General features: G+C 37.8%; 1 protein-coding gene across 4 annotated transcripts in view; it reads right to left on the reverse strand.

The window, feature by feature from the left end:
- LOC105382345 (ETS-like protein pointed) overlaps positions 1 to 26,593 on the reverse strand; it is a 114,116-nt gene that overhangs the window by 13,398 nt on the left and 74,125 nt on the right. For all 4 annotated transcript variants that reach the window (XM_011552207.3, XM_048630296.1, XM_011552210.3 and 1 more), the window contains 3 exons: positions 17,333 to 17,449; positions 11,816 to 12,019; positions 11,375 to 11,503 (listed from right to left, as the gene is read on the reverse strand). In XM_011552207.3, coding sequence (XP_011550509.1) covers positions 11,375 to 11,503; positions 11,816 to 12,019; positions 17,333 to 17,449 — 450 coding nt within the window. The remainder of the gene's footprint in view (positions 1 to 11,374; positions 11,504 to 11,815; positions 12,020 to 17,332; positions 17,450 to 26,593) is intronic.

The following is a 26,593-nucleotide window of genomic DNA, read 5'->3' on the forward strand; positions in this document are numbered from 1 at the left end:
AAGAGGGCGGCCGTGGAAAATCGGCCCGAGCGTAGCCGAGTGCGGCCGAGCGGCCCCGAGGCGCGCGATCGTTGGCGACCTGTCGCGCCACCTGTTGCAGCCACAACTGTTGCGCGACCGTTGATTTTTTTGCCAACCCTACGCGGTGTGCTGACTCGAATTTATGAAAATTTGAGTTTGCCCCATTGTTTTAGGTTACGTCTAATTTTGATACCTATGGGCATTTTACATTTGAGCTTTTTTCAGTCATCTAGCTGACGTTATGCTGTCCTTTTCAGGCGCCTTAAGAATTGATTAAACCTCTGTTACTTGATACAGGCCTATAACATTTAAAAAAAATGTGGTCGTAAGAGCTTTTATGAAATAACTTCGTAAATAAAAGTAAGTAATTAGGATTTCTTGTAATGTTACTTGTGTTAGAAAAGTTCATTTATTTACTAATCATCTTTACTGATAATAAGATAATAAGTACATAACTACATACCTAATACTAATACCCTTTAGTTTTGCACAAAAACGCTTATCACCAGTTACAAAAAACCGGTTAGGTACTGACACAAAGTTTCACATACCCTGATAAGATAGCTTAACCTAATGACGTTACATTTAAATCTATTGTTAAAATGAACGATTCATACGTTAAACAACGCTCTATTTTTTGCAGTCAAAGAACAAAAGAATGAAGATAACACATTATTTGAACAGATATTTTTCGGGGAATCTTATATATCCTTATTTTGATGGGAACACTGCGGCTGTCGAACTCACATGCTTTTTAAATAATTTAAGTAAGAAAAAAAGCAATACATTTTATTTCATTAGTCACATAAAGCAGTTTTTCATCACAGTCATAGAATAAGGAATTAGTCGTAGGATTAGAATAATCATCGACGTTAACTTTTAACACCTATCCCAATTTAGTTTTTGCGGTATAAGTAATAAACATATCTTCAAAATGTAGGTAGAGTCTTTAGTAAATTAGTGATAGTAGGTAATTAGATATATTTTAAAACCTTGAGTTGAAATAAGTTAAATGATTTCAGTTTATAGTTTTTGCTTGACAAGAACGAAAATCGTAAAACCCGGGTAAGTAATTTTTTAAAACTCTATTCAGACTCTGTCGAAAAAAAGATAAACCATACTAGAAATAGCCTTAAAAGTTTGATTAAAGTTGAAGTCCTTCGAGTTGTTTTTAAAACCTCATCATATCGTTACTGAACGTATGTATGAAGTAATTATAATATAATTACGTGACGCACACTCGGCCTTGGCGCTGGTTCCCATTGTTCGCGCGACAGGCTCGCTTGAATTTCAAATTGCCATTTCGAGCATTCGCCGCGGCCGTGGCAATGAAATGAGCAGCCACGAATCTACAACAAATACTTCAGCGCAATTATCATAATAAAAACTTTATGTAAGTACTTATGTATCTCTATCTACTGCTGTAAAATTTAGGGTCCACACTACACACAAAGGATATATAAGACGGCAGATGTGCAAAAATATCGATTCCCCATACGAAGATGACGACAAATGAAATTCGGATGGGAGGGCACGAGCGCGGGGCGGGCCGGGCGCAAACCGGGTCAAATTTCGAGGGGTGGACCGGGACCCGGGGCTTCGAGAGCAGATATAATAGACACCTGAGCACGTGTGCCACCGGATATAACCCCCATTGTCCCCGCAGAGGAAGCTATTCCGACGCAGATCCGAATGTAATCGCCATTTTTTGTGACTAGACGCCGTGCAATAGGCCCGTGGAGAATATTAATGGATTTGATTGGAGTAAATATGGTTTTTGGGTTTTATGACACGGCGAAACGGAAGGAGGCTAGACCACACGTAACGGATTTATAAGTATAGATTCTATTATTCCGATGACAATGGCCGCCTTGTATGCAATTTTCTATAGTAGTCATTCATTGTTTGAAGATAGATAGATATTGATTTCTTCCATACAGGAACTATTATTTTATACCGTTTATACATAAGTAAAAAATTAAGATGAAGAAGAGCAAAACAGCGGAGAAAAGCAATTAGCAGCGCGGCGCGGCGGCAGTTGGCGGGAAATGGGGGAGGAAATGAGTTTTCCATATTTGAATAAATGAGGCGGGAAATAAACACACACGGGATATTGTTCCGCCGACTAGCGAACACCTCCTCAGATGCACTAATAGCCTGGTACTTGCAGGAAATAGAAAACTGTCATTCGTATATGAAATGGGGGAGTTGTTAATTTTAATCGGATTTCATCTTAAAGACGCTATTCTACGAAAGCTACTGAATTACTATAGTGCATTGACGTTGACACGATAAGAAGGAAACAAAATTACGTATGGCAAGAGCGTCGATCGAAGAGGTGAGCGATGTTAAAATAAGCCGCCGAGCCATCGATATGCACAAAGTAAATACCGCCATTCCCAGCGGGCTGTGTTTTAAATTTAAAAACACAATTTACCAAGGAATTCCCTGCTTTGAATTACATTAAGTGTAAACAATAAAGCGCTAGTGAGCGTATCGCGGTGGGCGACGGAAGTGGCAGATAAACAATCTTTTTTAGATAAAACACTAATAAACACACCATAAATCTGTACAACGGCAACGGCGCGGGCGCACTTCATCCAGAACTGTCAAAGCAGACGAATGTGAATACCAACCCACTTCAGCTTTGTTCCGTTTTCAAAATAAATAACCGTCCCTTTTCTGATACGACTAAATACTTCTTAATAGTACGTAATATTATTATGGGTGGTTTTTCAGCTGTATCTTCGAAATTATTTAAACCTAAACCTTAGCTGTATTCAAAAGTACAAATAAAACAAAAACACAATTTAAATTTTTAATCGAATATGACATCCGCTTTTAGGAATTCGGGATCGTTCCGATTTTATTTCATTTATTGTGCTCATTAGGCATCCTGTGATTTTTCGATATCGCACGGATATCGACGATTGTTAGAAACTAATTAGCCTATTGAATATTTATCAAGAACGTTTGCTGTACGAGGGGGAATACTTGGCTGTGTATATCACAATGAATCTAATAGAAACAAATTTAGATACAGTATTTTTAAATTGGAGCATGTCTATGACGCCACTTCCGGTGCTCATAATTCATCTCTTCTCCGTCACACGCGGAGATGGCCAGCGATACGACATTTGTCCACTTTTTAAATGTGGAACAATTCTCAGAATATTCACCTACGGTCAGAATAAGAATTATTATATTATGTATGTATAAGTACAATTAAAATTACAAACATTGCAATGTAGTTGTAGTTGGTGTCACGCGTAGGTCTAGATTTATTGCAATTTAACCTAAAAATTAAATATAAGTACATTTTAGCATGAAAACGGACACTTTCACAAACTATCTTCACGAGGCATCGGTTGATAAGTTTTTTAATGATCTTAATATTTTGGGTTTCAGATCGTGCCTCTTATCTAGATGTACCTACGCTTTTCTGACATTGCAATATCAATTAAAGTTGCAGTTCTTGAAATCTACATGCCGTATTAATTGGGTGATAATAATGTAAGAAGGAAAAAATATGTCAGTTAGGTACCTACCTATAGTCTATAGCTATCAGTGCTGCGGTAGGGTGTATATAATTACTTTTATTCGCATTATCAGTAGCATATATAGCTGTTGCAAAAGTATATAAAATATTTTAATATAGTATCATTATATTTAACGCCCACTACTGTCCGGCTGCCACCCAATTCTCATGATAACAATATGAAAACTTTGTATTAACTGGCTGGTAAAAAATATAGTAAGGGCGCTTCAGAAAGCGTTATTAAGACTTGTAGGACTAAGCACGTATCCTATTTTTTTATGGAAATTTAAATTTTGTTACTAATTCCATCCTAATTTATATTTTATTTGTCAAATCTAACTTGCGCGAATATAATGCCTCTTGTCGCCGAATGCACTTATTGCCATTAAATAGATTTATATTAGATTAGAACTAACCTAATTAATGATTTAGTTTAACTAGTTACCTCATAGATTTAAAATTAAGTTTAAAATATAATTACTAACCTAAACAAATGTTTGTGTAGCAAACTACTCTAGCATGCTTTTGTTACATAGTTTTGGACTGTTATTTACATTAAGATCCACAAGCATGAATTTATAAGAATGTGTTAATAACAATCTGTTTTTGTAACTTACAAATAAATAAATAAATATTATGTAAATAAATTAGGAAATTTATGTTTTCCAGGTACATATTTTATACTTAATTAAATGTACTTAATGAATTATCATAAGTTTGAAAATAATAGAAAAAAAACGACGTAAGACTGATAATTACTACATATTAATTAAGCTCACTGCAAAGAACTGCACTAAAGCTCCGAGAAAAAAACCTGAAGCTGAATGGAAACTTCCGGAAACGCGATCATCTCCCACGAGCGACGACAAAATGGCGATGACAATTAAAATGCAGAGCGGCCACCTAATAACGGGTAATGAAGACTGGGAGAGGCAAATATTTGTTTTTGCCGGGATTCCCGCAATCGGCGTAGAGCACCGCAAATACTCAATTAATTGAATTCGGCATCAAAGGTGCCGCTCCGGGGCTTTGTCGGCGCCTACAAAGTGTTCCAGACAGAACCCGTGTTACCCGACACGCGTATTGCAATATGCGATTCTCAGGGAACCCGCGAAAACTCTTTGGAGGAGATAATTCTCACGGCATAGGTCGGTGTTCGATTATCGTCTATGTCTATGCTCGGTGTTCGATTTTTAACGAGTATTGCGAAAATCACACCTGCATTGTGAATATAGATTTTTTGTTGCATAGATATCAGTTTTCGTGTAAAAAGGTTTTTAATTTATAAATAATCGTATGATTAAGGTTTTTATTCAATATACATAGTTCTGAAGCCGTTAAAAAATACTTCATCGCTTGATTTCGTCTTATTACTTCTAAATTGTGTTCGATATTATCATCCTATTAAATTTTAGATTTGGCACCTTAAGTTTAATATAATACCTACCTATATTTAATTTCATAATAAAAGTTAAGATGATATCGAGTATAATATCCAAGTTAGTAGATCAAAGTTTAGGGTAAGTCAGATGTAACATATCATAGACGTATGTATGTGAAAATATCTATGAACGGAGTTTAGTTTTTAATTGATAGGTACTTTGATATTTGCAGAAGCTGTAGTTCAAGATTTATAATATTTTCTCCGTAAGTACCTAATAGAAATAATCTGGTATCGATAATGATTTATTCGGGACTATTCCAAGAAGCGGCATTTTTGTGTCATCCGAATTTCTCAGAAGTATTAGTTTGATAACAGGCGACAGACAATAAGTTTGATATCAAATATGTAAGTGTGCCGCTATCAGCTAAATTAAAAACAAGTCGCATCACTATAAGTAATTAATCAAATATATTTTAATACAATTCCACGTTTATTAAATTTATGCAAATATATGGGGTTTGTAATTATACCAACGAAAGAATTTTTAAAGAAAGGTGCTTGCTCCATTCCAAATATCAAAGGCTTTTGTGATTCGATGGCCGTATTCAGAGCTGATTCAGAACCAATAACATTGACATACAAATCACATTTTAGATTCGAATCAAGGACACCTGAAGTATAACATGGTAACGCGAGGATTGTGTATTATATAAATAGATACGAAGAGAGCTATATATTGTATTTACTTTCTAGCATAAATAATAATAATGCAATTAACAAGTAAGACTATATTCTGTTTGGGGGTTTTAATTCCAACGAATGCTATCTATCATTATTATATTATATTCAGGTCCTGTTGCACAATGTCTGGTTAGTGGCTACATGCTGTCATTGTCAAATAAATAATAACAGAGAGGTAAAGAATACCTAGTGACAGTTTAAAATGATTGCTTAACACGATGGTATACGATACGTATGGTCCGTATTCGATTATTCACGAGCGGCAAACTCGTAGTAAACAGGGAATACTATTCAAAGTGATATAATAAAAGGGTGCAAGACATTCGCAAGGGCCCTTATTAAGACCTTATTGAAGGACAAGTGCCCCCTCACCGAGCACCCCACATGTATAAGTACATTTAAAGCTTTTGCTCTTTTCGGGGGCCAACCCTTGAGTTCCACAATGCTTCTTACCTGCCTTCTGATGCTAAAGAAGCTATTATGTAAGATTTTTTACATCAACTTGTACAATGCTTGTACACTTTTACGGATTATTAGACTAGCTCAATGTGTGTATAAAAGGGTCAACAATGGCACATAAGAATGTTATGAAAACTAAATCTTTTGATGCTAATAAGTATGCATTGTAAATAGTTGCGGGGAAATGTTAAGCCTTTTATTTGCCGTTACGATTTGAATACCGATAAATTGATAATTGGAGATGAGCTGTCCTAACTTGACGTAGGTACGGTGGCCTGCGCCTAAAAGTATACAGTCCGCCTGTAAAATAGCGATCGCTGATGATGAAAGGACCAGCTACATCTGTTATAAATCTGGGGACGTGTTGTATGTGATGTATGTAGCATTGGTGTTTATGTGGATGTGCTTGAGCAGCATGTGAGCTTGAGATCGCTATTTTAAAAACTCCGCCTGTATACTTTTAGGCGCAGGCCACCGTACATTAAATTATAATCTAGAGGACAAAGACATGAACGCACGTGCCTGTTTTAAAACTTTCATGAGTGTTCAGTTTTTATATGACATTGTGCCGCCAGTAATGGCTCGAGCCACTTCTGACTCGTCATCTAACAATGACTTAGGACCTAAAGAAACGGTTGAATCGGTCATTTAATAAATAAATTCAGAGTTTAAACTTGACAGCTCCCCATCCTTTTCTTCCACCTCCATGAAACACTCAATTAATTTTCCCGTCTCTCTCTTACGCCCTTTGTTCCAATTTTCAAAGTTCGATATTTGAAAAGGTCGCGCACGTGCGCAGGAGTGAGTATCGGGTTGCACCGGAAGCCAATGGAAGCACAATGGCGACCGGATGTGGCTGCTCGATACGACACGTATCTTTTTATTGACATCTAAGAAAGCTCAATATTTTTCTTGTCGACACTTCAAATCGATTGGCAGTTATGAAGTGGCATGAAAACGATACGATACGATTGACTTTGTGCTCCACTTTTGGGCCAGCTGTTTGATTGGATGCAGTCTATGACGTTTTAAAACATTTAAAAATACTGAATGACTGAACGATGTAATTATGGCAGTGAATAAAAAGCCAGCACGCCCTATGTTGTAATAATTATCTACGATGAAATCGCAGTATATGTTTAAGATCCCTTTGCTAACCTCATACTTGTATTCGTATCGACAATAGATATGCCTATTAGAAATAGCGCGTCGTATTGAGCCATCTGGGGGGCGTGGCCAGCGACCAGGTGATAAATCTCGTCGCATGCGCAGGATATGGCCATCGCGGCCATTTACTGCGCTAGATTAACTGCCCATATCACTTTATGGAAATAAATTATTATGATCGAAGGCGGCCGCGTAAACCGAACGACATGTGCGACTTGATCCTATATCCATTAATTGTAACGTTAAATTGAATTATGTACTTCTATCAACATTAAATGTTGGTTAAAACCGTAAGTAGTATATGTAATATCATAGAAATGATCGTGTTCACGGTGCTACGCATCGATGAAGAAATCGATAAGGCCCAAATGAAGGGTTTAGGCGGCGGCCATGAAACCTTCAGGCGTTGCGCAAGCGCTTCCCGCGTCCGGCGATTACCTGCGCGCGCGCAACCGAGGATGCTCCTTGCGACACAGCGGATACTTGCACACACTCGCGCCTGCACTATATTAATACACAAATACAATTAGTTGCAAAATATGGCGAATGCGCCGGTGACCTTCATGTGACCTAATTGCATTAGTTTACATTACTACGGTTCAGTTGGCGACGCCTGCGTAGAAACTTGGGTTCAATTAATGTTTATTGCAGTTTTTCTTTTATTTATTGGCACGCGTGGAAACTGTTAATGGTATTTGGCTTTGGACCCTGAAATGTGGGTGGCCTAGGTTTTTTCACAACATCGTATAGTAAATAAATAGTAATTTAAAGTTTTACAAATATACAACAGATCTGACTGTGCTGACAACATACTAAACCTACTTATAATAATTTGCATAAGATTTTTTACACAAATAATAACATTGACTCTGAAACCGTGTATGTTTTCTGATGCACTCGAGCCACTCACCTCGCCACACCATCACCGGATCCAGCTCGACGGGGTCCCGCGCGCGCGCACTCGGGTGCAGAAACATGGCTTATGTCACCCCGAGCCCTACATCCATACTGAACCACTACCACTGTACACACGCACTTTGCACCGAACTAACAGGGGACCTGTGAGGGAAGTTGGGAAACTATTGGTGTTTAATGTATGGAAATATAATTAAATATTTTTAAAGTGTTGATAGAAAATTAAAGAGTGAGTTGATCATGTAAACAAGAGCAAAAAGTACAAATTACCTAAACTGTGACTTTAAATTTTACATGTAAGAATGGATACATAAATTAAAAAGAGTGTGTTAAATACTAAACAAATTGACACTGAACTTGCGAAGACAAGCCACAACGCTGAACCACTTCAAACTGGATTAGAACTAACACTTTTGAATAAAGAACGATACATGTTCGCCGAGGAACGACTAAAATGTGGCCGTTGAGTGACCACGAGGTCGGCCCGCTTTCCACATTCGAAAAGTGGAGGGAAAACCGCAGTGGAGGGGTGGAACAAACCTTATAATTCAATCGAGATGGCCTCATGTTTAATGGGAAAATAGATATGTAAAACCAAATTATAAGTGGTTTATCAAGATCTTAATAGCATTTCAAAGTTACGCAACATGATTTAATGCAGTGTTAAACTGCTGGTACCTACTGGTGTTTGCACAAAGGATGTGTGTATTGATGGTCGATTGGTAATGTGGCAAGTAACGGCTATCTATCCGGCAATTATATTGAGCATGTAATGTTTTCATGAGTTGCGCATTAGCAACGCATGTTTGTTGCATGCAACTATAACATTCTTAGAACTAAATGTAAATAATTTTACTATATAGACTTAAACGTTAGAAGTGGCTACAACTAAATAATATGAATATTTTTAAAAGTAGGTAAATAATTCATGTTTTGCATCCTGTCAACTTATCTAAAAAGTCAATTCTCAGCAGGTCAACCCTGTAACTGACTGTAGCATTATCAAAATATGAAACAAAAGAAAAAAACTGCTACGAAATGTCGTAGCAACCGGCGTAGCACTAATGCAATGTCACATCACATCCATTGACCTCGCCGGGGTGTATTAAAACCGAAATGTATCTCGCTGTACATCGAAGACGTTTTGGTGGGACCTCGAGAACGTTGGAAAGAGAGCGGAAAAATGGCGTCAAGGTCACCACCAGTTGCGCCAGAAGCACCGATGCATGATGCAGTAAAACGCACATGGATGTACGGAGGGTCCCAGGGTGGGGGCGAAAGCGGGCCAAAGTTTGAATGAACTGCTTAGAAGAAATTGATTTTAGTAAGAATGCCAAGAATAATATGTAATTATACATATTTAAATTCCTATTTTTATTCCATATATAAATAAAATATTACATAAAATTAAGCTGAAGTAATGTAAGTAATCCTGAATAATTAATAATCTTTTTAGGCATGAATTTTGAGTTATTATTTTTGAGTTGATAATATTGTTAGTAAACGATTTAATTATAGTCGCGAATAGCTACTCTCGCTTTTACTTAGACCATTTCCATACTGATGGCTCTCACTTACATTAGCTTTGCAAAAAACTGTAATTGCACACTGTAGGTACAGTATGATTTATTGTTATGTTGTACGTTTTGCAAATGCTTGTAACGATGGCTCGCCTCCGAGACACATTGTTCCGGACAATTTAACAGGACGTACAATGTTGCTAGTTTTTTTCCACAAGGATTTTGATACTACGCAATAATGTCGATTAGAGATAGTTGTCAACCGTGGTATGGACGTAATGCGTATTTAGTAATACGATTTGAATCTAGACACAAATGCATGTTATTTCATCAAAATCTTAAATAATAAAATTAATATCCATGCAGGTATAATTAAACAATCATTACAAAGTTAAGCTAAATTTTCAGCATCGCCATTTTCTTGCTTTAAGTTTTTTCACGCATAAAAAAAACAAGTTCATACAGCGCGGAATTGAAGCTGTTTTATCGTCCCTTTTACCGGCCAAGTATTAAATTTAATAACAGAAATAAGTATAGTACGTTTGATGATAGACGAGACCACCCATGTTAATGACACCCGCAGCTCTGTGCTTGTTCCTAGCTCTTATTATTTCAGCAGTTTTCAGTTAAGCGTGGTTGCCAGTCAAAACATCCCGTTGTATGATTTACGCGCCATAAACGTTCCGTTACACATTTAATCGAAATAAGCTTTTATCTGTGAACGTTTGACAGACCATAGAGTATACTATGCCGCGATTAATTTAGGGTTTGTCATTTGATTGCCCGCTGTCCGCGCTACTGCTTTAGGCAAAGATTTATGCGTGCTGTTAAGTACGAAGCCTTTGAAATATCACTCTAAATGTGTCACGTTTCTGATCGTAAAGCGTAAGTATTGATATATGCGGCGAGGAAAGTGACCTACGAGGTTAAGTCATGTTCTCAGTCATGTAAATGTGACGGCAGTAGAGTACTCGTAAGAAACAAAACTAATAAAGCTTATCTTAATAAGACGAGGGACGAACACCCACGGTGACATAAATGATTTGAAATTTAAATTGACTGTGAAATAATTAAATGTAAAATTAGAATAAGTAGGTTGGTACAGAGAGGTGGCGGTGTGTTTAGTGGCCGATGCCAAAATACATTTCAGGTAGGTATGGTTATTGTATATTACACATACTGAGTGTTACAAATGATATCACTTTGTCACTGTGTGTATGTTTTCTTCCTTTATATCAGATGTGTCACTGTTATATTTGAGGTATACTTAAACTCCGTTTATTGCAAAGCACAGTACCTGTCCTTTTTTTAATTCCAGACGTATTTAAGGTATAGATAATACGTCACTCGAGGAGGCTCTTTTCCTGTAAGTTCAGAAGCTTGGGTCCACCATCACCCTATAGACATTGCCCTATGGCAGTATAAGTAACTAAGCAATGATGATGATTCTAAAGGCACCAATCCTACAATTTTAATGAAATCTATGGATTCTGTTTAGAATTCGTCTCTATTTGTGTTTAGGTAAATCTAATTTTCCACTGCCAAAATTTATAGTTTGACATCGCTAAAATATTTTTTTGTGCCTTCAGGATCGACATAAATATGCACTCAAGTATATTATTTACTCACCAGTATTATTATTATTGTTGTAGTGGTGCGCGGGCGGGGGCAGGTAGTCGGGCAGCTCGGGCAGGCACACGTTGCTCTCGTACATGTTGGGGGGCACGTTGGCCAGCAGGGACCGCTCCTTCTCCACGTCTGAGGAGGGGAAATGTGAATTAGTGCCAAGGAGTGAGGGTAAAGTTTTGTTTTGGTGGTCGTCTTTTGTTTGTAGATGCGCGTTATTGGTAGGTATCTGTTTCTACTAAACAGATGTTGTCAAGATTCAGCTACATAATCTGTGGACCTTTTTGGGTTCTGGGTCAAATAATTCGCTTATAATTACAGAGAATTGCCAAAGTGGTTCACGAATTCCTAAAAATCACAGCGCAAAATCAGCCTCTGAGTCACCTCCATTCGGCTCTTTTTTCCACCACACATACCTACATCTGTGAAAGTAACCCAACGTACCTTTCTGTAGTATCTCCAGATGCTCCCACAATATATCTCCCATGAAGGCGGGCGCGCGGGCCACGAAGGCCTCTCGTCCCATGGCGCAGATGTCCTTGCCCTGGGCCCGGGCGAACTGCTGCAGAGCCACGCCCTCCAGAGAGAACTCCCGGGCGGCCCAGCGCAGCCACGCGGTGACCGCTGCCTCGCTCCACTGTCGCGGGTCTGGAAGGAGGAATGAGGTTAGGTGTGTTATGGTAGTGGGTGAAGAAAGAGGTCTGAAAGTAGGAATGAGGTTAGGTGTGTTGCGGTGAAGGAGGGTCGGCCCTATAGGATATATATATTTGGTCTATGGTGGAGAGGGTGTTATGCAACTAATGTTCTTAGAATCCTGGGCAGTAAAATTACTGTTCGAAGAGATTTTCAGAGTTTGTTAAAATAGGAATCTAGTAGCTTGTAAGTAGTGTATAATAATAAAGGGTGTGGTATTGACTACGTTTGCTCAAAATTCTGCGATGCCATGACTTTTTTTACGCAATATTTATTTAGCACTTTATTGTATACTGTTCTTCGCTTCTATTTCTTCTAGTCAACCTTTATTATTTAGTATTATCTTTTGGGAAGCGTGTGTATTCATCATCATGAACCCTTTCACTCCTAGGTCATGTCAACAATCATACCACACAGAACTATAGCACGCTACAGCATGATACAAACGACAATTAGCTGGGCAGCGAGGCGCGGCGTGGGGCAACGGCGGATCTTGCCTCATCGACGGAAGACCACCGACCTTGGAGGAGCCGAGCGCAGTTACTGTAGTATGGACTGCGGACTACGGGGCCAGTGAGGGTACAGGGGGGATCTTTACTGGCTGAAAGTACCACTATTGAAAACTATTTAAGTAGGTATGTAACTCTTGAAATAGGTAAGTTTTCATATTGCAAGCAAATAGCTTGTATAACAAAATAAGTCAACAAGTCGCTTCACAAACAACGCAAAACATAACTACCTACAAAAACCTATCCTCACGTCTACCCTCCCTCAGTGAACGCAAAACCTTCACTTAAAAAGTCTGTGCCTTCCATAAAAAACGATAAATCAATAGATCGACGACAAAGTAACAAATTGGCCGCCCTAAGAGGGATCCTGGTAAAAGCCCCCGAACAGGTTAATTACGAATAACTAGTTTAATTAAGGATGTAAAGGAGACCGCCGCAGCACGCACTTTTATGTTTATGTTGTAATGTTGGCTTTTTAACCGGGGACGATCGCCACTGTGTCCATAGGCTGTGGCAACCCTATTTTTAAATTACAACTTGTTTTTTCCGCGAGCTTATAGCAACGTCTTAAAATGTTTTACCGTGGGATTTCCGGGTTAAAATGTAGCCAATAGTAAATCCAGGCTTAAAGTAATATTCACTTTTCTGAATAATAAGTTCATTACAATTCGTCGATTAGTTTTTATGTGAAAGATTATCAAACACACACAAAAGCTTTAGATTTTATGCAAAATGTTATTAAAAATATGATAAATTATTGTTTTTTGAGGAGAGTAGAAATGGAAACGCGCAATAAAGTTAGTCGATAAATACTGTCATGATATCTAGACATAGCCACGGAGCAGCGGCAGCGCGGTAAGTGCAGTGCATATTTTCTCTAGCTATTGAGAGTAGAATTAAAACTGTCTGTTTTGTAAGCGACTGTCCTTTTATAAATCTTTACCGTTATGTTCAAAATAATAAATTTGCATACCTACATCAAGATAGGCTTTAATAAAATTATGTAAAATTTACAAAAATAAAATGTAATATTCTTAGCCAACCATCTTCTCATTATCGTTGTGAAAAGCACACTTCTAATTAAGACTCTCGACAAATTAACAAAAACGTTAAAAATGCGTAACGTATGTAAAACAAAGTGCATCGGAGACCGTATGGCAATTACATTTACAAGAGATGTCCAGATAACAAGCCGGGAGAGTTATCTGGACAATCTGGACATCTTCTTGGACACACTAACAGACATGGGGTTTATTTAATTAAATATGTGTGTTATTTGTAGTGACACTCTCAGAACCTGTTTCTAAATGTCTGTATAATAGTTATCTGACTGATAGAAATCATGCTGTATATAATTTCAGTTGTTCTATGATTTCATAGAATCATATAACTTATTTAACTGATGAAGGAAAGCAAAGCTTTGAAAAGATTATAATAATTTCCTGGATATAAAAGAGTGTTCCTGCCGAGTGACTCTATGCAATTAAGTAGTGGACCGGAATATTTATAATATGTTTTTGATATACATAAATACAGTGCAAAATTCACTATAAAACTGAATTGCATGTTTTACACGACTGCCGACATAGCTCCACATTATTTGCACGCTTTTGTATTTTAATTAGTTTTTTTTCATTCAGCATTGCAATCGCAATAGTTGGCTTTATTCATACAATTTATGCAAAGTAAAGCATACTCATTATCCGATTTTTATCGTAAAATTAAAATGCATTGTCGAGAGCAATAAACAGTGGGGGGCCTATTCTCGCAGTGACGTGATGTACAAGTCAAAGTTTTTACGAGAATAGGTACCTATGTATGCGCAAACTGTTATCTTTTGCATCGACAATCGTTTTTCTTTAGCCAAGGAGACACATTGCGAAGGTACAGCTACTGACAGTGATCACTTTTCAATCACTTGTAATGTTTTTGTTGTTAATTATTTCACCCGTCGTGAATATTTTATATCCTACAAGTTTTGTAGGATTATAAGATCTGATGAAATGTAGATTAATTATTTAATATATTTTTGTGAATACAAATAAACTACCTATGTACCTACTACTTATTTACCCAACCTTACCTAATATAAAAGTTGGAAGAGTATGAAAATACAAATTTTGGTTTAAAATACCGAAACCTACCCCACTCTGAACTGCTGTACCTTCGCTACACCGATCAGCCTTAATTAAAGGCATGGAAAGCTATTTACCGGCAGGACCTGTTCCTTATCGGCCCCCGTGTTATCAGTCGGCAGCATTGTGTGTTGGTGCCGTGGAAAACTGAACTACATGCTACATGCTGCCACTTGGAAAACAGTATTGCAGGCTGGTTACAGGAGAATATTGAAAAAATACATACAGACGAATTAAGAACCTCCTCCTTTTTTCGAAGTAGAAAGAAAGAAACATTTATTTTACACACTGAAGAATAAAAACAGAAACAAAAAAAAAGAATACTACAAAAAAAAACTTTTGAAAAAAACAGAAAATAATACAATACAAACAAACAAGGTTGCTGTCCAGAAAAGGCACCAGCTCAGTGTGTGCTGTGGCCACAGCGCTGGTTTTCAGCTGGCTTAAGTGGGCAAACCATCTAGCCATAATAATTTGTTGTGTCTAAAATCGATTTCTAAAGTAAGAAAATCTTCCAGGAAAACTACTGTATTATGAAATACCTCGACAGAATTCAATTGAATCAAAACACCACAATCATACGTCACATCCTGATTTGGCAACCCAATCGGTTCAGTTATAGGTTGTCATTTTCCAAGCGAAAAATCCACCCAAATATAATCCCTATTTCAAAGTTTTAGGGGTGGTCGCTACTGTTATTATTCAGAACCTGAGGGACTAGGGATGGTGAATGACCACGGATAGGTGTCGGAAGTGCGCACGCGCAGACGCGACGCAGACACACGCACTTCCGGCGCAGGTCAGTGACCCCGTCCACCTGCCCATCTCACGCTATCACTGATCTATCGGTGACTGATGATGAAGATAACATGGCCAGTGATAGCTGTAAATAATTAGACAGTTGCCTCTCTGTGCGTAGTAACGAGTGAGTGAGTTTGCTTTCTGGGAACGAAGCCTAAATGATTTCAACCGAATTCATGATAGATATCCGAAACTTCGTAATCCATGCTGTCCTGCGAGGTTACTCTCTAAAACGGCGAATAAACGAATGACAATTGTCACGCAGTCGGCATGTTTAATACAACTAGATAGAGTCGTGTTAGCGAAGCTCTCCAAAGCTTAGGAAAAACAAAACTGCAGCGCTAACCACAACTTTATCTCATCTATCACTGTATACTGTGTGTCCTGACGACAACAGTTGTCAACTGGCCCAGGACAGCCACGCTGAGCCTGGCTAAGCCGTCGCATTATCATAACATTATTATGCTAAGCTACGGTCACTAACTGTGGTAAGTTACTATGTAAGTACCTACGCATAATAGGTGCCCATCCCTGTGTACGCTACAGCAGAAAATTAGGACCCTGTAATGTTATGGTGTAATTATTTATTAACTTGTACACGTTAGTCGATGCAGGATGATTTCTGAATATATAAAGGTAATTGATAATGATGATAATTATAAAACTAGACTTTCTATTTATAGTGGGTGCCCCCACTTAATATATAGTCTACTGTATGATACGAGTATATAAATATGATGTATATAGCAATATTTTTATGTTGTTATCTGTATAACAACAAATATTTTTATTGATTATCGAAAATCAGTAACAGAGGTACTAATATTATAGTGGTACTCAAGGTAGTATTTTTATTGATTAGTATGTAAGCAGTAGACCTTTAACTCTTTATGCACATAATTACGTTACATTAAATAAGAATCTACTGTTCGTATCCAACATTTGAACCTACATAGATTGTAACTGACTTTAAAGTTACAATCTATGTAGATTCAAATGTTGAATACCAGAGATCAAAATGTTATACAAAATATGCTGGATTACAAATTAAAATAAACTTTTTATTGCGACTGCTTTGCAATCGTAAAACGAAACTGCTAAATAGTTTAGAATAATCAAGCTGTGCAATTTTTTATGACTATTATTCCATTTTAAATTACATTGGCTCAGCAGTTTTTATGAACACCATACAGTCAGTTCCGCCCCTGTCTTTACGTAGATGAAGTTATTGAACCATCTATAAAACCATCTTAGCTGCAAGTTAATGGTAAACTTTTTTCACTTGATTAAGTTTTCAGTACTGATACAGATTCTGATCTTGGACGTAATTTAAATTGGTTTTCTACTAAGTTGACACGAGGAAATGATAGCTAAGGGCGTTTGCAAATTAATTGATCTTTTCCTGCAATGAGCGAGCTGTGATAGAAAACAAATATAATATAATATATTATGCAATAGCTTTACAGGATGTTCTCACGATTAGTGTGGTAGGTATACATAGATGTCTACTTAGGTATACTAACTAATCTATACGACTGGATAATCTTTTAGTAAACGGATTAATTGGCTGATGACAATCAGGGTCTAACTTCTTTATTTTGTTATTTCACTGCGATGCTGTACGAAATCTATTTAGAATAGTATTCCAATCAATGGATATAACATAGTGAGTCTCATCTTTATCTTTAGGCATCAAGTAGGTTGAAAGTGTATATAAATCGGAAAGTTATAGATCGCATACAGTAGCGTGCTTTGGAGGAGGCCTACGTCCAGCAGTAAACTGCTATAGGCTGATGATGATGATGATGATCATGAAGACTCACCTTTAGGTACGCCGAGACGCAGCTGCTCCTTCTCCCAAGAGGCGAAGGTGGCCTTCAGCGCCTCGGCCATCTTCTTGTTGGTGCCGGGCGTCAGCGGCGGCACCTGAGACGGGATGTCTGCAACAAAAAAAACAAACACTTAGGAAAAAGTTCGAGATAAAACTTCGAAAAGTCTGTGCTAAGAGGTCCTTATTACCAAAAGTTGGCACTAAATCTTTTTGCGGCAGAAAATAGTTCGAGAAATTCAAAGTGCAAAGAGGTCCTGTCCAATAAGTTGCTGGCACTAAATTTTTTTTGAATATTATTGAATTACCGGTGCGCTGATGAGTACTTGTTGGCTAAAGTGGTTGTGTGTCAGCAAGGTTTGGTAAAGTGAACTGCATGGCTAAATGCCAACATGTCTTTTCTTCTTGCAGAATATATAATTGTATGGTGGGTTGATAATTCTAGATCTAAAAATAGATCTAAAATACCTCATACAGTATTCTTATACAAATAAAAGAAAAACACCTACATTAAATAAATGATGATCTTCTTGAAATATATCGCTGTTCATTACACGCGCAGTTCAGAAGCAGCTTAACAAATTGATTATTTTAATAAACACCGGTATCAATTACAGGAGACAGTGCAGAACATGTTAATTTAAACCCTTCATTAATCCTTCGGCGACCCGATGAAAGTTAACGAAAGCCTTAATAAAGAAAGCCTTAGCATTCGGAGTGTAAAATAAATCAGCGATAAACAAACTGAAAGTGACTTTAAATCTCGTTCGCAGGCTTCATTCATAAACGGGCTTGTTCTGTGGGTGTGTGTGTGTGTGTGTGTGTGTGTGTGTGTGTGGCAGGCTGTGGCTGCGAGTGTGTGAGTGTTGCTCCGAACACCTGCCGACCAGTTCTGAGATGCGGAGATTTGTGTTGCTCTCCCACGGTCGCTGCCCCATCGCGCTCTGATCTGCTCTATCCGAGCCTTCTTGTTATCATTATTCAATATACTAACTTTTTCGTTTACGGGTCATTGACTCGGCCGTCTGACTGTGAGGAAGTTTTGGCGCCGTGGTAGCTGCAGGCTAATCTATTAATCTGTGAGCTACTGTGAAGGTTTAGCTAAATAAAGCTTTCCAAAATCGTTGGCGTAGGGCATAATGTAGTTAAAGTTTACTGTAGTTGTGTCATCTTCAGTAACGTATATGGTTGCAAAGGGCAAACGATACAGTTCAGTTCTGTATGCCATGTACGAGCTTTGCATTTCCGATTAGAACAAGTAGTGACCTTTCGTTTGTGGTAAAATATGACGATTTATTAGGACATTCAATGTACCGACACATTGTTCGGCTGTGCTGCGTTTAAAATGTTGCACAACAAGTTATGTTAAAAAGGATGCAATAAAATGCATCGCAGTTGGCAAAATATAAAGACATTAATTGCACTCTTGCGTATGAGAATTGTGATTTACTTTCAGTACCTATGTACATATAATATATGTACAATAATATATAACTATATGTTCTGCCGCAGCTGCGCTTGATTCACGGTTGAAATTGCGTACCGACACATACACATAAAAATGTAGGCAGTATAAAGCAATATACGTGTGCGATTGTTATGTACAGGGTCGTAACTATTGTTGATACGATCTCCATACAGCTCTTCTGTGATAACTTCAAGCTAATCTATGCTTTTGAAGATAGCATCTTTGCGAAACGTGAAGCTATCGAATAAAAACATGTTCATTATTATCCTTTATGGGAATGTCTTGAATCGACTATCAGAGAATATAAATTAAATTTTATATTTGAAATTGGAGCACGCAAGCCATAAACTGACACATTAAGGGTAATGGAGGCCTTAAATAATTTTCTTGTTACGACTCCAATACGCATAAGATAAAAGTAAAGTCATGGTGCGATATAAAGAATGATATAATGATATAAGAATTACAAACGCAGGTGCAGCCGCGGCGAGCAGAAAAAAGAATAAATAATGTAATGTTGCAGTCCGAAGAAGGTTAAAATCTTAACCGTACTGCTTAAGCGAATCCTATTCAACCTTTTTCCATCTTTAAAACCTTATGAAAAAAGAAACCGTTAGGTTTTAAACGTTGCTTTCAAGGAACAAAGGAATGTCAATTTTGAAATAAAACAAATGCTATTAAGGGAATACGCGACATGCATGTCGGGCATTTTAGCGGCCAGATTGTCATTCCTACTCTCTTTAAGTCGCCACAAAAACTAGTATCAAGACTTCCGCTTCCGTAATTACTGTAATTAGTGTCTCAAGTGATTTCGGTTTAATTACGAGGCCCGTTTCCGATGGTGTCCATCCGTCAGAGATTGCACAGCGGGCGAGAGCAGGGAATATACGTCACGAGCAACACACACATATTGAGCTCAATACAGCTCCAGACAGCTTCTCTTCTACGCTGACCACACTGTACTGCTAATGAATGGACAGGATTAAGAATGGGAGGCTGCACGATAAATGCCTTTCTGGCTGCATCAAATTCTGCAACCCGAATAAACATTACCTTCAACAACAAAAAAGGTTTTCAAAGAATTTTCGACAGTCTTGCCTTCCTACTTTGTAACGATTATGGGAATTTTAATTAAAACTTTAAAGACAATTGACGGAGGCATTGAAACAGCCAGAGAACAAAACAAGGTGAAAACGTATTTTAACAAGTTCTCCATAGATAATTGTGAATAGCGCAAATATCTTTACAATGGGCCGGATATTAAGATATTAGTTCCATGGGGGGCGGTTCAAGGTGATCAAACCTACCTTGTCTGCAACGGTAAATCAACGCATCCACATTGGGATGACCTCATACGGAATTGTCAAAATTAGGAATAAGGATCTATGAAATAAATATGAAACAAGTCAATTTAAACCACTCGCACTCGAAGTCCAGAATAATTAAGCATAAACCGGAATTAGGCCGGAATCCCTTAAAAGTGAAGTTCGCAGTTGTAATTTGAGGTAATTATAACCAATTAGAAGTCTTCATTTAAATGCGGAGCTGCGCACGCGCCACTTACGTCACGCGACTGTCCAAGTTCAAATTTCGAACAATGGCGACGAAAAGAATGGCTCGAGCTTTTGTCTCTGCCCTGTGTCTGTGGTCAGTGGGCCGTGGCCACAGACCATTGTTACAACCTACTTGAACCTACTGATGGGTGGATGGTACACTATTTTTGGTTAAGGAAAACACTAGAACGCTGTTAAGACTAACATGTTGGAATTTTTACTTTATCTGATCGCTTCCACAATAAAAAGGCAATTTAAGTCAATATATTTACAAGGAAAGGTACACCTGAAGAGTTTTTTTATCGCGTTGGAAGTTATATAAATTGTTGCACTTTGGTTACAACTTAATGTGGAATTAAGTAATCCAGCAATTTTATTGGCCGTTGAATAAAATAAACTGTCGGGGATGCAACAAGTGTTTCTCTACCACCCTCGTCGTACACCTGTTGTTTCCACCTCTTCCCCTCTTTACCCTCAAGGTTTTATCTGCGATACTCAACAACACAATAAGTGCATTATTCAAAGTTACGAACAAGGAATTTGCATGTTCTTTTGTTAGCGGCTGCAAATGCCCGTATGTAGTGGTGGGGAGAAAATGAGTTATAGCTGTTTTAAATATGCGTTACGAGAGTCAGTAAGGCGTTTGTAATTCAGGATTGTACAAATAAACTGAAACTCTTATAGAAAATTATGAATTATACCTACATAAGAGAGTATTTAGAAACAATGTAAATTTGTATGATGGCGACGACCGATGTAGAACGACCGAATGGCGTATTGGTTAGTGACCCTGACTACTGAGCTGAAGGTCCCGGGTTCGATTCCCGGCTGGGGAAGATATTTGGTTAAACACAGATATTTGATCTCGGGTCTTGGATGTGCCCGTAAAATGGCAATAGGCCCGCCCCCTATTACATTGGGACTAACATAACGCTGGCGAAAAGTGAGTGCAGCAATGCACCTCTGCCTACCCCGCAAGGGAGTACATTAGAACAAGGTTTGTTGTGTTTCTTGTATGATGCACCCTGGTAAGATCGAAAAACTCATAATCATCCTTAAAAATGCCGTGAGAACAGCAATTAATTTTAGGTAATACGTATTTTTAATCAGAATGCGTTTCAAAACGCACTCGAGCCAAGCAGGGTATCGATGTCATAAAGTGGTTGTCCAACCAGCCATGAAAGGGGTGCGTTCAGTTTACGGTATAGCCTATGCTATTTTTCAAACCGTTTCACACATAAGTTGAACTAGTCAAGCGGTAAATGAAACAAATGGATATTTCGTCTTAACTTTCAACGGTGCTCATGTTATTATGAGACGGGTATTTTTTGGGGTTCCGCAGTTAGCCGAATCGTAATACTTTTCCGTTATTTACATAATAATATTTAATCAATTTACCAGGTGTCTAAAAAGTTGACGATGTTACGTGAATTGGACCTGAGTATTTTGTCTTTCGAACACCAAAAAGATTGAAGTTTTTTTTATTTCGTTTACAGAGCCTACTTAAATTCATTCAGATTCAGTAGCTGTGTAGTAAAAAATCATGAAAAAAATACAATTCCGTACTAAACAAGCCACAAAGATGAGTACGTAGTCTATTAGCCTATCTAGTGATCTAGCATGTAGGCGAGAGGCCGAGTCCCATTGAGCCGCATCAACTCATTGAGCGCGCGCCGGCCGGATGGACCAATCAGCGTCGCGCGTCGTGAATGGCCGCCCCCGCGCCCCCCGCGCCTGCGGGGTCACTCTAGCATGGTAAGAAATTAAACTTACGAAAGCTGTCATGTAATACCAAAGCTCTCGTTTAAAATAACGAGATAGAGTCATGGTTACCGCAGAAGCGTTCCGAAACCTAGATTTTTGTAAGCTGAAATGACCTCCTGCGCCTGCGCCGCTATACGGGGTGCGGGTACAGTAGCTCCTGTATGATACTGACTAATGATGATCATTGTGGTTGTAGGGTTTAGAAAGGAGGATGGAAAGTGAGTAGCAGCTTTACAGACAATGTTCAGCACATTGTTGTTCGTGATTGAAGGAGACTTAAGTAAATGATATTGAGGATTATGTTCGTAAGTAGGTATATATGCAAATATTTTACACTAAATTGATCCATATTATGAATTTAGTTAAGAATAATAGAGACAGTAGGTATATCGTATATCACTTAGACATGCGTTTTTTAGTCTGTCAGGGAGTGTTACCACTGTACCTCCGTTGAAACATGTTATTATCTAGCTACTGTAGTCGAGTCTCGCTCCTTATTGTGTTCGATTGTTATTTATTTGTTACTTTACTACCTTTTATGATGTTGGGAACATTTGACCATAAAGTACGACCAGCTTTTTGACAGCTTTATACTCGAATGCTTCTGTAGGTATACTTATTTATATTTATTACCGTTGAGAACTTTTTAATGAAACATTTTTATCACCGTTATTAAATGACATTTAATTTCGGTGATATAATCATTCACTTATGTAATGAAAATTAACTATCTACATAATATAATATATTATAATATCACCAAGTAATATCCGGTTAATCGTAAAGCTTCATACCCAAAATAGCATTGTTTTGTTCAAAACACACAATAATGTAACAATTCCCAGACAAGGTCTTCGCTTTCAAGATCAGTGGCTCATACTTAGGGAATACAAGCCCGGGATCCCGCTCCCCGGGATCCCGGGATCCCGGTCATTTTCCAGTCCCGAAATTTTTGGGATTAAAATTTGCCAATCCCGGGATTTTCGGGATTGACAAAAAAGGGTAAATTAGTATGTAAGGGTATTCTCGTAGCTTTGTTGTCATTAGTTAAATGTCAAATGATTGTTTTCTACCCGTGTGACGTCACAGATGTGATAATTTATAAACAAATATGGGTGACACCGTTTTCGCCTGTTTATGAAAAATAGAACTTTTAAGTTAAAGTTTTGCAATTGGCAAAGGTGGGTCTACGCTAGACGAACCGAGCACGAGCGGAGTACGAGTCGAACACAATTCGTATAGTGTGGACCGACCTACAAGCCTCGAACGAGCGCACTGCGAACATTTCGTTCGTTGCTCGGCTGCGTTCCGCCTGTTGTCGGTTTTTTGACGAACACAAAGGGTTTTGCTTCGCGCTCGCAGTGTTCGAGGACAGTAATCGTTGTAGGTTCGTTGTACATAAGTCCACACCTGACACCGTGAACGACGAAACCTTGAATGGCTCCGCTCATGCTCGGTTCGTCTAGCGTAGACCCACCTTAGGTCCAAAAAAATAATAGATTATTTTGTTTGGTCTAATAGAGAAATTATTAATCATATTAGACCTACTTTAAAAAAGAGTCAAGTAGCCTATTGTTTATCTTTTTTTAAGAAGTAAGGTCAACCGGGGCCATTGCGCCACAATACTTTGACTTTCATATTCATTTGATCATAACAAACAGACTATACGCCCTATTAAGCTATAACTTGAGATACATATTAGGAAATTTTATCTTGTTTCATATTTTGATGCAATTTTGTAGAATTTTAAATATCTTCTACGTGTAAACGGCGTTTCTACAAAAATTGGCATTTTTAGGCGCAATAACCCCTAGTGGGGCTAATGCCTCTTTCACTAGTTTTGTGTGCTTGGAAGAGGTTTTTACAAGTTTAAGTAGATATAATTTATAGAATTACCTACTATTAACGTACCTAATTATTAGCTTGTAAACTAAATACTGCGCTTAGTTAAGGAGAATCAGATGATCAAATTTTTTTGGGGCTATGGCGCCTACGTAGCCTAATTTCTTGTAGTGGCATTTACCCCATCCAAGATTCCAGGGGTGCTCAACATTTTATTTATGAAAACTTTATTGGACTTAAAAAAGTATAAATACTTACGTGATAAATTAAAATACAGTATAAATTTGAAAATAATAAATTTGGAAAAAATTGAAAAATAGATCTTGTGTGGTGCTAATTGTGTTCCTTTTTCACTCACACTGTATCTATTGTGTTTGTAAAACTGTTTCACCGTAGTGTTCAGCCGACGGCACGGGCTGTTCTGAGCGCTGAAACAAGCGAGGCGACCGGTGTGACCGGTGTCGCTCGCCCGCTGAAACGCCGAAGGCACATTTACCCTCATTTAGTATTTTTATTAGTTTATTCTGCATTAGGACCATATTATTGTATACATTCTTGCTTTATATATTATGTGTATGTTTTTATGATTGTTATTATATTATCCAGTATTGGTATTTAAGTATAAAATTTACGTATAACCGTATACCTATATACAATATATATATATATTTTTTTATAAAAGTAGGTCAAATGACAGTCACTCTAGGACGCGACTGAAAACCAGTGCCGCGTCAGGTGGGTGGATGCCACCTCATCTGTAGCGGTGTAAGCTGAGGCGCGGGCCTTTTCGGTGCTGGACAACTCACACCATTATATATATTATTAATTTATTTATTTTTTAATTATTCTTAATGTTCTTTTGTTTGTTTGTTTTCACTTTTAATTTCGTTTTTATGTTTTATTTTTTGTGTACTTACTTATGTTATTATTATATTTTGGTGTGTGGTGCTAGACACCGAATAAATACTTTTTATCTTTTATCTTTATCTTTATCTTATAAAAGCAAACCACAACTTTAAATTAGTAAGTATACCATTTTTAGAGTCTGCCGGAATTTTAATCATTACAAAACTATTTAGAGTTTTAAAAACAAATGGGATCATTCTGTTAATATGACTATTTTTTATTTATTATATGATTATTTTCTATATACCGTGTTAACAACATTATAATGTCGTCACCAAATGACGCCAATTTTTAAAAATATTTAGTTAATTATATATTAAAATTATTTACGTTTTAAGAATGTTAATTCTGATACGCCGTTAAATGTTCTTCAATATTGCAGAAGGCGTCATTAACCTAGTATTTTTCGTTTAGGAGTAATATGGTGCTAATGTCACTGGAACTTTTTCATTGCTCATGAGTGTATTAAATACATTTATCATAACATAAAATGTTTAGAACCTCTGGAAATGGGGCTATTGCGCCGCAATAGAGGCAATAACCCCATCAGCCAAGAGGCATTTACCCCAAAAAAAAAGCTAAACCAACTAATTTTCAATTGCATATTGTGTCCGAATCTTACGTTATTTCAATAAAATAATCAAAACAATATGTAAAGCAACAAAACAATAACAGTATTTACAGTTAGGAAACATAGATTCTTTTAAACAAACACACATTTGGAACGATTCAAAAAAACGTGTCACGAAACCTGAGGAGGCCGAAAGAGGTGAAAAAATTAAAATGGCAGATTTGTTAAGAAAATTTACCCGGATACGACATCTATTGGTCAGAGGTAAAAGTTTCAGTTACAAAAATAGATAGCAGATGACTCCAGTAGTTCTAAAGTATGTTTTTCGGAAGATAAATGGATTCGAGGCATTAGCCCCGTAGGCGACTTGGCCCCGGTTGACTATATTTTTTTTTCAACTAAGTATGGTCTGACAAAGTTAAATTATAAATACTGTGTCTCCAATAAACCTAAAAACGTTGATTCGTTAGACGTGTTTTTGTTTGTGACCTTAATCCCGGGACTATCCCGGGATCCCGGGATTGTCTTCATCCAGTCCCGAAATCCCGGGATCCCAAATAAAGGCCGGGATTGTATTCCCTACTCATACTGCGTGAGACGTACCTCGTGTAATTATTGTAATGGCCGCCTCACTGACGCAACGGTCTACCCTGCTATCTGGAAACTCGTTAGAGGTTCTAAATCGCTGAGAAAATTGTGCCTACAACCTATTTAGTTGCCTTTCTCGAAAAAAAAAAAGCGTTTATAGGTTGACATGATTGCTAAGCAAGGAATAGGGCCGGGCAGCTCTAAAATGACGACAGACAACGCATGCAGTGTGCAATCCTTGCGAGATTTCACATAATATTTTACATTCGCTCCTCAAACTTCAAACCTACTCGTTATCTGTCGGACTTCAACCGTGTAAAGCGTATTAAAGTACACGTTACTGGTACACCTACAATATTATAGTATAGAGAACGAACGCGATATTTTTCTGCGTCACGCCGACTTCACATTTGGGACAAGTGCACGCGAAACCGAGAGCGTTGCGTCATTTTAGCGGCCCGAGGATGATACACCGACACATCGCGCAATACACAATGGGGCAGAGCATTCTAAATTTGAATTTTTAGAACTGGTCGGTTTGAATCTAGCATTTGATGATATAAC

The sequence above is a fragment of the Plutella xylostella genome, chromosome 25, assembly GCF_932276165.1.
Source record: "Plutella xylostella chromosome 25, ilPluXylo3.1, whole genome shotgun sequence".
In the NCBI taxonomy this organism is placed as follows: domain Eukaryota; kingdom Metazoa; phylum Arthropoda; class Insecta; order Lepidoptera; family Plutellidae; genus Plutella; species Plutella xylostella.